This window comes from Nansenia antarctica (genome assembly GCF_963989245.1).
Source record: "Nansenia antarctica genome assembly, chromosome: 11".
Lineage (NCBI taxonomy): Eukaryota > Metazoa > Chordata > Actinopteri > Argentiniformes > Microstomatidae > Nansenia > Nansenia antarctica.
The window spans coordinates 20,847,499-20,859,222 of NC_137681.1; the positions used below are offsets into that span (position 1 = coordinate 20,847,499).

The 11,724-nt window shown below is 45.9% G+C and overlaps 1 protein-coding gene across 1 annotated transcript; it reads right to left on the reverse strand.

The window, feature by feature from the left end:
- Positions 1-230: 230 nt before the first annotated feature.
- Positions 231-6,808, reverse strand: ccdc78 (coiled-coil domain containing 78; the record flags this gene model as incomplete). The annotated part of the gene is made up of 14 exons (XM_080542472.1): positions 231-348; positions 759-859; positions 1,170-1,251; positions 1,399-1,442; positions 1,890-2,052; positions 2,958-3,166; positions 3,687-3,812; positions 4,194-4,272; positions 4,637-4,725; positions 4,842-4,892; positions 5,123-5,455; positions 5,686-5,772; positions 6,352-6,483; positions 6,737-6,808. The coding sequence occupies 14 exons, from the start codon at positions 6,806-6,808 to the stop codon at positions 231-233; spliced, it is 1,686 nt and encodes a 561-aa protein (XP_080398598.1).
- Positions 6,809-11,724: the final 4,916 nt, after the last annotated feature.

The following is an 11,724-nucleotide window of genomic DNA, read 5'->3' on the forward strand; positions in this document are numbered from 1 at the left end:
TAGTGGTGGAAATGTATGGAGGCCGGTATTACAAAAATGGTTTACAAATACAAATCAAAAGGTTTATGTCTGGATGGTAAATTATATTTGTGCTTTGTGTTTTTTGTTCACATTTGTGAGTTGTACTCTATTTATTACAATAATATTGACATGAATCTATCTCCATATAGGTCCCCTGATCTGATGCCTGTGTTATTGTATATAGCATATAACAGTTTCTGTTGGTGGGTCTAGATCTCATAGCTGGTGGAGTGTGGGAGTGGGCGGGGTTTGGCTGCCTCGGCGCTGTGGACACGCCCCTCCTCAAATCCCAGCTGACTACGCAGCCGTGTGACTTCCTGCTTGTACCTGTAGGGAGCGGCAACGATCAGCGACCCTGTAGACACACTGACTACTACCTATCATTTCAGATGTGGGAAAGGGCTCTGCTATTCTGTTACTCTGAAACCATACTACCACATGTACTGGTATCAACATTTATGTATCATATACTGTACACACAATACAGCCGTAGAAATGCTTAGGGCAAACAATGCAACAATCAAACGATCGACAATCCAATAGAATGATAACATAAATGTGCAATGTCATTGGAAAATGTCTGTCTCTGTCCTGACCAGTCAATCTCACAAGTCTGTAATATGACCTGACTGAAGCTCTGTGGGGAGGACCTACATGGACAGTCTGCACAGATTATATATATATACCGTGTACCGTGGTTGCTGTGGTATAAACAGTACCGTGGTTGCTGTGGTTACCTGCCCAGGTGCTTGTCGACGTAGTCCTGCAGCTCCAACACCTGCTCCTCGGCTACGGTTGCCCTGGTAATGAGCTGGGCCCTCTCTCTCTCATGACCCTCCTGTTCACATAACAGGAACTAGTGAAGTTACAATAACTACAACAGACACCCTGAGTTTGTGTCATGATTCCTGTCCTTCACCTGCAGTTGATTCTTATAATATATTAATTTTCTCTATATATCTTGATGTTCCAAATACAGTTATTATATGTGATAGGTAAACATGGAGTGTGTGTGTGTGTCTGTGTGTGTGTGTGTACCAGTGTAGAGGTGGTGATCTCTCTTAGTTGTGAGTATAGTGTGTGTGTGTGTGTGTGTGTGTGTGTGTGTGTGTGTGTGTGTGTGTGTGTGTGTGTGTGTGTGTGTGTACCAGTGTAGAGGCGGTGATGTCTCTTAGTTGTTTTCTGATGTCAGCCCAGGCGTCTTCAGACAGCTGACATGACGTCACAGGCCTACACAAGGTCAGAGGTCAGAACCCGGATGTTTCATACACACACAGGCCTACACAAGGTCAGAAGGTGATGTTTCATACACAGTGAGTACGTCACGCCCCACAACCTACTGTATTGATCACTATGATAGTTATCAACATCACTCACTCCTGGAAGCTGATGGTCTGAAGGGGTTTATTGATGACAGTCACCTGGAACACAGCCAACAAGGATAATCATTGATGAGTGTCTCCATACTCTCACTTTATCAATCAATCAAACTTTATTTATATAGCACCTTTTGTGCAAAAATGCAATACACGGTGCTTAACAGTAAAATGAAAATATGACAATACAATTATATACACAATACTGTAAAAATAAACAACAATACAATTAAAATACTGTAAAAATAAACTATTCTAAAATCTATTCTGAAACTGACAGGCAACGAGAAACGGTTGCACTTTAGACCCAAGAAACGGTTGCTTTGTCTTGCCATAGGTGGTGTAGCTCTCTCTCCCTCCCTCCCTCCCTCCACCCCTCGCTCCCTTACCCCAGCTCTCTGGGCTGTGCCTCCAGCCTGGCCTTGTCCTGTCATAGGTGGTGTAGCTCTCTCCCTCTCTCTCTCCCTCCCTCCCTCCCTCCCTCCCTCCTACCTGCTCTCTGAGTTGTGCCTCCAGCCTGGCCTTGTCCTGTCGTAGGTGGTGTAGCTCTCTCTCCGTCTCCCCTCTCAGCTCGCTGGGCTCCAGGCTGTAGTGGGCCTCAGGAAGGCCAGGGTCGTCACCCTCTGGCTGGGCCCCCCTCTGGTCCCTCTGGACCCTGGGAGACAGCAGAGATGGGGACAGGGTGGTCACCCTCTGGTCTCTCTGGTCCCTGGGACACAGAGGAGGGGACAGGAGGAGGAGAGGACAGGAGGAGGAGGGGACAGGAGGGCAGGGTACAGGGTGGTCACCCTCTGGTCTCTCTGGACCCTGTTTCTACAATGCTGCTGCACAATCTTTGTCCCCCTTGGGGTTAATAGTCATTGAGGAGTAGTGGAGAGTCCAAAAATTCCACACAAGAAAAACACTCGGGGGGGGGGGGGGGGGGGGGGGGGGGAACAGGTTTCGGGGTTGAATGGCGCTTTTTAAAATGTTAGGCGCACAAAGCAAGTACCTACACAGGGATAAAATTGAAAAAGCGCTTTATACTGTTGTGTGTTCATGTTTATACTGTTGTGTGTTCATGTTTATACTGTTGTGTGTTCATGCTGTGACGATTCTGTCTCAGCCTTGCGCTGTGTTCACCTCTCAAAAAGAATCCTACCAAACAAATAAACACACTGCACATTTTCAACCAGAAAACAACAGACACAACATACACAACTCTATGCAGTGCAATAAAGTGTATTGATTTGTGTTACTTACACTGAATTGTTTGAACTACACCCTGCACCAATGTTTTCAATACACTTTATGGCACTGCATAGAGTTGTGTCTGTTGTTTTCTGGTTGAAAATATGCAGTGTATTTATGTGTTTGGTAGATGTTACTATGTAGAGGGGTCCATGACAAAATTATACGGTCGTGTAATTGTGATACATGGACCCTTTGTCGGTCTGACTATTCATCAAAACAAAAATTGTCAGGCTTAGCCCTGGCACCCCTACAAACTGTCAAACCGTGTGTGTGTGTGTGTGTGTGTGTGTGTGTGTGTGTGAGTGTGTGTGTGTGTGTGTGTGTGACCTGTAAGCGATCAGCAGGGCGTGGTGTGTGTGTGTGACCCTATGCAGCCTCTTCTTGTAGGTGCGGGCGGCCGACGCCAGCTGCTCCTCTCTGGCCCTGTAGGAGGAGCGGAGGTCCTGGAGCATGCTGTCCACGAAGACTCTCATCCTCTCCCTCTCTGGGGGTCCCCCCCTCGGCCCCGCCCCCCCCGCCAGCCCATCCACATACGTCTGGAGGAGAGAGACACAGGGGAGGAGACACTTCAGACAAGGTTAAACAGTCAGTAAAAAGGGGGGTGGCGGTAACCTAGGTTAGAGGGGCCGGCTAGCAATCGGAAGGTTTCTGGTTTGATCCCCGCCTCAGGAGGGAGCTGCATGAGAGCTGGTGACTGGAAGGTTGCTGGCATCGTATCTAAGGTGCCTACCACTGCCGTTGTGCCATTAAGCAAGACACTTAACCCCTAATTGCTCCAGGGGTGCTGACTACAGCTGACCCTGTGCCTGGAGCAAAACATACATTTTCTCTGTATTCTGTGCTCTGCAATGACAAAAAGGTTCAATCTAAATGTTTCATTGTTACGTAACTACCTCCACCACAAGTCATCACAAGCTGCCACATGCTGTATTGTGGGGAACAATGTGGATGTAATTGAGGAAGAGACTTTGGGGGGGGGTTGGGGGGGGGGTCAGTGTGTGTGTGTGTGTGTGTGTGTGTGTGTGTGTGTGTGTGTGTGTGTGGGTGTGTACTCACAGCTAGGTCCTGTAGGTAGCGCACTAGTCTGGCGCGGTACTCTTCATTCAGCTCCTTCACCTGCAGCTGAAGCTTAGAGTTCTCCTCCTCTACCTCCTTCAGCTGGCTCTGAGAGATCAGCAGGGCCTGGAGCGCACACACACACACACACACACACACACACACACACACACACAAACGTTTGCAGATACAAAGTGATGGTGAGAGCAAAGAAATGATGATTACTGTAAGTTAAGCAGACTCCTGGCCTAACATCCTCTAGAAAAGCTCTCCTCCTTCAAACAACCCCTCGAAACCCGTCTCTTTAAACTTGCTTTTAATCTTTAACTATTTATATTATTATGATATATATTCTTGTTCTCTCCATGGAATTTGGTGTCTTTGAGTACTGTGAAAAGCGCTATACAAAATAAAAGCATTATTATAATAATTATTATTATAATAATAATTATTATTATTATTATAATTATTATTATTATGGTTACTAGTCTGGTGTGGTCTACTCACGGTGCTCTGTTCAGCTAGTTTCTGCTGCGTGCTGCGGATGGCCCTCTGGTTCTCCTGCTGCTCTTTACCCATCACCACCCTGAGGACACAACCCCACAGGACAGTCTAATCACAACACAGGAAAAGACCACATTCCACAGGACAGACCAATCACAACACAGCAGTAGACCACCGCCAAGGAGACCACGTCACGGACAAGACCACGTCACAGTGGTCTGTTTAGAACAGCTAGGGACTGAGGGTCCACTAGTGCCTTTCCACTGAAGACCTGGGTTGAAACATCCTGTCCTGTTCTTGAGGTGCGCTTGTTTGAGTGTGGCTGGCACCACACAGCCTGGTGGAATGGTCCCAGAAGTAGAAACACGCCACCCTCCCTGCATGCTGGACAAGCTGAATCAAACACACCTCAGGTTGTTAGAAGACAACACCTGGTCTCCACTCACAGTTTCTCCTCCAGCCGGCTCTGCTGCTCCTCGTAGCTCCCCTTCATCTTCTCCAGCAGCTCTTTGATCTCATCCTGGTTGCCTAGCAACTACAGCAGCACCAGGAAGACAGAGGACAGGGTTAGCCAACCGAGCTAACCTGACCACTGGCGATCAGTATGGCTGGCGTAGCTTTAGCTTAGCAGGCTAACGCAGTCTTACTCACACTCCTCTCCATGCTCTTACGCTCTTGGTCCAACACCGCCAGGTCCTCTGGCTGCAAAACACACGTCAATCATTTAATAAATGTGAGTAATTGAGTTATGAGACGGGTTTCGTGGTTGTGTGTGTGTGTATGGATCTATGTGTGTGTGTGTGTGTGTGTGTGTGTGTGTGTGTGTGTCCGTGTGTGCGTATGTGTGTGTGTGCGTGCGTGTCTACTAAAACAGACAGGTGGAGTGGTAGTTATGATGACACCAGTTTAACCAGAGCGTCTCTCTCTCTCACCCTGACTCTGTTGTGTGACATGCGGCTGACCAGCGCCCGCACCCTGTCCACCTCCCGCGCAGCCTGCTGCTGTTCCTCCTGCCGCCTGCAGTGGGCGTCCTGCGCCCGGGCCAGCCCCATCAGCTCAGCACTCAGCTGCTGGTTCTGGGCCAGCTCCCTGCCGTAGGCCTCGTTCAGGGCCAGGTGGCTCCTCTTCAGGCTGGCGTACTCGTCCCTCAGGTCCCCGCCGGTCCTCTCACACACCTGCAGGCAGGCCTGGGAAGCCTGGAGGTCCCTGCTCAGCCCATCCCTCTGTTGCTCCAGCCCCGTCAACACAGCCTGCTGGGACAGGATCTGAGGAGAGGAGGGGGGTGGGTGGGGGTGGAGGGTGTGTGTGTGTGTGTGTGTGTGTGTGTGAGTGTGAGCGTGTGTGTGTGTGTGACCGAGAGAGCTACAACAGCACTACACGTCATAGTCAAATTCAATTCAGTCACTTCGTTGAAGCAGAATCAATCCATTAGATTACCTCCACTGCTGTGGGCCACATGGGGTGGGGAGACGGCAACATGTACAGTCAAACCAACCTTGTTCTTCAGCTCAAAGGTCTCCTCTTCAGACTGCTCCCTAAGCTTGTTGGCCTGGATCTGGACCTCCACCAGCTCCTTGGATATCTGACAGACAGAGGAGGACGTCCAACAGTCTGGTGTCACGTCCAAACTAAGGGTTGATCCCATATCAACTAATTGACTTAACTGCACGCGTGCGCACACGCACACACACACACACACACCTGCGCATATACGCGCACACACACACATCCACACACACAAGGGGTGAATGCCACCCTCTACAGGCCGAAATCCTCAGGAAGGCAGGAATACTCACATACACCATGCATTCCAATAGTCTTTATTTATTTATTATTATTATAATTATCCTCCCTTCCTCTGTTCCTCTCATTGTCTCTCTCCTCCTCATTCTCTCGCTTCCTTTTTGACCGTGTTAGAGGAGAGGATCCAAGGTTCCTACCCATAGATATTCTCCTCCAATACGCTTTGAGAAGGAAGCGAGGAAAGAGAAGGCGAGGAAGAGAGGAGGTGAGGAGGAGAGGTGAGGAAGAGAGGAGGCGAGGAGGAGAGGTGAGGAAGAGAGGAGGTGAGGAGGAGAGGTGAGGAAGAGAGGAGGCGAGGAAGAGAGGAGGTGAGGAGGAGAGGAGGTGAGGAAGAGACTGTTTGGATGGTGTTTCATACCTTGAGTTTCTCCTCTTCACTGAGGACCAGTTTGGAGGAGAGGTCTGTCTTGGAGCCCGCCAGCTGACCCAGTCTGCTCTCTAGGTAGCCCAGACGGGTGAACAGACGCTCATTCTTGTCCCGCAGCTGGACCTAAAGTTGAGAGATGGATGGTTTCTATTAAGTTAGATATTTCGTTTGATATTTATTTTTTATTTAAAAAGAGGACAGTCCACACAACTCAGTAAACATGTGTCAGTGATTCATCAGCATGTTAAAATGTCTAATAAACCTAAAATATGGCTACTGTCTTGTCTGTGAAGTTTTTGCACAGGAACTTGGGAAAACTATTAGCCTAATCTTCTGACTAACAGGTGGCTGAACGTTTTGGAATAAAGTCACTTACATTCTCCTCGGTCAAAGAACGAATTCGCTCCTGAAGTTGGTGTATCGACAGACGGCCGTCCCGTTGCTCCATCGTGTTAACTAGTTACAAATCAATTCTATTAGACTCAGAGCGCAGTGAAAGTTTGCGCCCAAGTCGAACGTTGGCTTCAAAGCTGTATCCACAAACAAAGATTGTTGCTAAGAAACTAGATTAAATGTATAACTTTTTTTTTACACTTCACATATAAATTATACCCTAGGAGCTGTATTAGTTTCACCAAATGTGTTTGACGTTTTAGAAAAAAGCATTTTTTTCATTCCAAAAAGGAACATGTATAGGCTACTATAAAGCTCGAGTCCGTACTGAGGCGTGTGCGTCACTGCAGCGCACAAGGACAGAGAGAGCGCGCAGGAGAGAAAGCCACCGTCCAGATTTAAATTCTGTTTAATATGTTGTTAAGAGAGAAGTTGCCCTCAAATCAATTGTCAATTGTCATTGTCAAATCAATATTCAGTACTAGAGGGCAACTTATCTCTTAACAACATATTCAACATATGTGTGTGGACTGTCTGACGAATACATTCGTTACAGTCAAATCAATATTCAGTACTAGAGGGCAACTTCTCTCTTAACAACATATTAAACAGAATTTAAATCTGGACGGTGGCTTTCTCTCCTGCGCGCTCTCTCTGTCCTTGTGCGCTGCAGTGACGCACACGCCTCAGAACGGACTCGAGCTTTATAGTATAAATGTTCCTTTTTGGAATGAAAAAAATGCTTTTTTCCAAAACGTCAAACACATTTGGTGAAACTAATACAGCGCCTAGGGTATAATTTATATGTGCAGTGTAAACAAAGTTATATTTTAATCTAGTTTCTTAGCAACAATCTTTGTTTGTGGATACAGCTTTGAAGCCAACTTTCGACTTGGGCGCAAACTTTCACTGCGCTCTGAGTCTAATAGAATTGATTTGTAACTAGTTAATACCAGTGATGTGAATAACGGCGGTAAAATAAACGGCGCTACTTTTTCAGTAACGGGTAATCTAATTGATTACTATTCCATCGTTATAACGCCGTTACCGTTACCGGTAATTCAATGCGGCGCGTTACTACTGAAGCTTCTCATTGTCATCCGACCTCAGTCACAGCTGCAAAGGTGCTTTTTGTTTGTTTGTTGGGGAGGGGAGGGGCGAGACAACCGCTTAAGTGATCATGATTGGCTATGGTAGAGAACATTTCATGGTAAGCCAACCATAAGCCAACCATAGTTCAGTGTCAACACTTCATATTGGCTAGGATGGTTAGATGACTGGGTTGGCTGGATGAATGAATGCATGCATGGATGGATGAGTGTTAGGCAGGAGTGTACGGATGGATAGATGAATGAATGAATGAATGAATGTTTAGGAGCTAAAGTTGGATTTGTCCAAGAAATTCATGTCTTATTTTTTCAGTACTACTTTAAAAGCACTTCATATTGTTTAACTGTTTACTTTTGTTGTGTTGAAAATACTTGAAGTTACAGTCTGTAGTTGTGTGACAGTTGTCTGAAGTTGTGTGACAGTTTGATTTATTTAATTTACACTACAAAGATTTAAAAGCACTTCATATTGTTAAATGTTTACTTTAAAAAGTAACACAATAGTTACTTTCCCTAGTAACTAGTTACTTTTATAATTAAGTAATTCAGTTACTAACTCAGTAACTTTTGGGGATAAGTAACTAGTAACTATAACTAATTACTTTTTTAAAGTAACGTGCCCAACACTGGTTGTCTACCAACATTACAAAGTACTAGCTGGGAGCATTGCGCTAAATGATTTACATTTCTCTCTTTCTCTTTCTCTCTCTCTCTCCTGATCTCACATGTAGTGTGTATTTTGCAATGCCAAAGAGTATGAATGATCTAAATAAAATAAAGGTTAAACACAGAAAAAATCCCCACTCAGTTATTTCTGCATACAGATAAACAACAAATAATGACAACGAATCAAATACATTTTCACATGTAAATAGCACTTGATTTCTACATAACAGTAGTGCTCAACTAATGACATCCATGACCAACAGAGATACTTTTTTGAACATTTTATTTTGCTTACGATATTATGTATTATTGTAAACGGTGTGTACGGCTCCCTTTTGTCTCAACGTGACTCCTTGCTAAAATCAAGGTTAAATCTATAGACACTCAAACTGAGAGCTGTTTACACTGATGGTTGATTTAATGACTGGAGTTGATCAGAGATAGATTAAAGTTATCCAATTTATGTGTCTTTTTATAATTCCTCAATATCTCTCTGCACTCTGGTTTCAAGCAACAATTTACCAATGTTTGAAATGTATATGCTGCCTTCTTCCATAATATTTTTAATAATTAATAATTGTAATAAAGTCCTATATAATGCTTAATAACTGTTATATTTATGCCCCTCATCTCAAGTCTCTACAAGAATAGAGGAAAAAAAAACATTATATAACAAGTATAAGTGAAGTCTGAACTACTGAACACCAAACAGTGTCTAATTCCATGTAATGATAAAATAGTATTGCACTGTCTTCAATCATGAAACAATAACACAAGCCGTGTTTGGAGATGCTTTGGTTTATGACACATATACAGTTAAATTAAAATCGATGCTACAATCACTACTGTGAACCCTCTGCCTTCCTGTTACGGATGATAGGGATGATAAATTGTCTAAGTGACTTGATAAGCTTCTCCAGGCGAGGTTTAGTCATGGATGCGCAGTTGTACCAATACTTCCCTGAGGGCTCTGACTTGATCCGGTGGGAACAGTAAAAACCGTTGTTTATGTTGAAGAACCCTTCATTGCGCTTGCTTGAGTACAGCTTATAGTCCTGCAGGGGGCGTTGTTTGGGATCATCGGGCTTGCCGTGCACCCGTAAAGGGCCCTGCTCGGAATGGTTCCACTCCAGGTACTCCAGTTTCGGCCTGTTGCCTGTCACCAGGTGGGTCCTGCTGAACAACTGGAAGTCGCAAAAACGCACGGCCACGTTGCCTGGATGTGGATCTTCCTAAAAGCCTGGATGTTGTTGAGCAGGACCAGGTTCAACAGGCCTTCAGGGAAGTCCCTGGACAGGACCCCTATCTCCCTTAGAGCGGTCTTCTCCTCCGGCTGCAGGCTCTGAATCACTTCTATGTCTCTGTTGCACCCCATCTGCTTGAGGTCACTGCGAGCATTGGCCAACTCGGGAGACTTTAAAAGGCTGGAGCCGTAGGCCCGTAGCCCTAGCTCTGCAAGTCATGGTCCAGCGCACCGGCGTACCACGTCAGGGCACTGTAGGTCCAGCAGTGCTGGTGAGACTGCTCCCTCATGTACTTGAAGTAGGCGGTCAATTGGCTGTCCAGCTCGGCGATCTGGAGGCTGGCCGGACATGGCACTTTCGGAGGGTTTTGAGTGGAGAGCCACACATGAAACGTTTCCAGATTGCCCAGCTTCGCCTCTGCTTTCTTTGCCTCCCTTTGGAGAAAACAGAGCAAGGAGATGGAATAGACAATTCAATCATCATTCAATCATCGTTGCATCATGTACTGTACTCTATCTGCAGCTACCATGAAATACTTAGTTGCAGTCTATTGCCCTTTTTTCTTTTTTTTTCTTTTTTAATAGGTGAAAACATTATAGACAACGTTCAGCCTAGTGCTGATTCGGCATATAAGCTTATAGTTTAGTACAGCTTGCATCAATCACTATACTCACGTTTCCCTGTTGATTTTGTGGGTGTTGTCTTAACCTTGGCCTTTTCAGAAGATGAGAAGATGAGTGCCCTGGGGATGAGAGGGCTCAGGAGGAGGAGGAGGGGTGAAGATAGAGAGAGTAATGCACTGGAGGAGCACTGGCTGTAGGGTTCTCCCTGTCCCTTTTGTGCCTTGGGTCTACGAGGGAAGGAGCAACCCTGCCCGTCTTTAGGGGTCAACCACTATTCATCCTCTGCAGCGCTCTCCGTGTCTGAGATAGTGTAGGTCTCAATAAAGGCATTATCAACAGCAGAAGTGAGGTTGTTGGGCTCGAGCTTCCCTCCTCTAGAACTTTCCTCTTCTCAATGCACTTTTCCTCTACTTGGTTTAACTCTTTCTTCTTGTGCTCAGCCACACTGAAGACTGAGGCTGTGTCCTCCTCGTCTGGAGTTTCAGACACCTGTCCTCTTCCGTCTTAACACTGACCTCTGTGGCACGTGTGAAGGGCCAGTTGTAGGCGTGACCTGCCTCACATTGCCATGTTACGATGTAATGAGGTGCTGGAGCTCCTGGATGAAGCACCCTCTCAGACAAGAGCTTGTGAAGGCAAATGCTGGAATGGGAGTGAGCCCAAGCGATTAAGTTGCTCAGATCCTCCAACATAACACCTGTCTGGACTCAACAACAACATAGCACCTGTCTGGACTCAACAACAACATAGCATCTGTCTGGACTCAACAACAACATAGCACCTGTCTGGACTCAACAACAACAACAACATAGCACCTGTCTGGACTCAACAACAACAACATAGCACCTGTCTGGACTCAACAACAACAACATAGCACCTGTCTGGACTCAACAACAACAACATAGCACCTGTCTGGACTCAACAACAACATAGCACCTGTCTGGACTCAACAACAACAACATAGCACCTGTCTGGACTCAACAACAACAACATAGCACCTGTCTGGACTCAACAACAACATAGCACCTGTCTGGACTCAACAACAACATAGCATCTGTCTGGACTCAACAACAACATAGCACCTGTCTGGACTCAACAACAACAACATAGCACCTGTCTGGACTCAACAACAACAACATAGCACCTGTCTGGACTCAACAACAACATAGCATCTGTCTGGACTCAACAACAACATAGCACCTGTCTGGACTCAACAACAACATAGCATCTGTCTGGACTCAACAACAACATAGCATCTGTCTGGACTCAACAACAACATAGCACCTGTCTGGACTCAACAACAACAACAACAACAACATAGCACCTGTC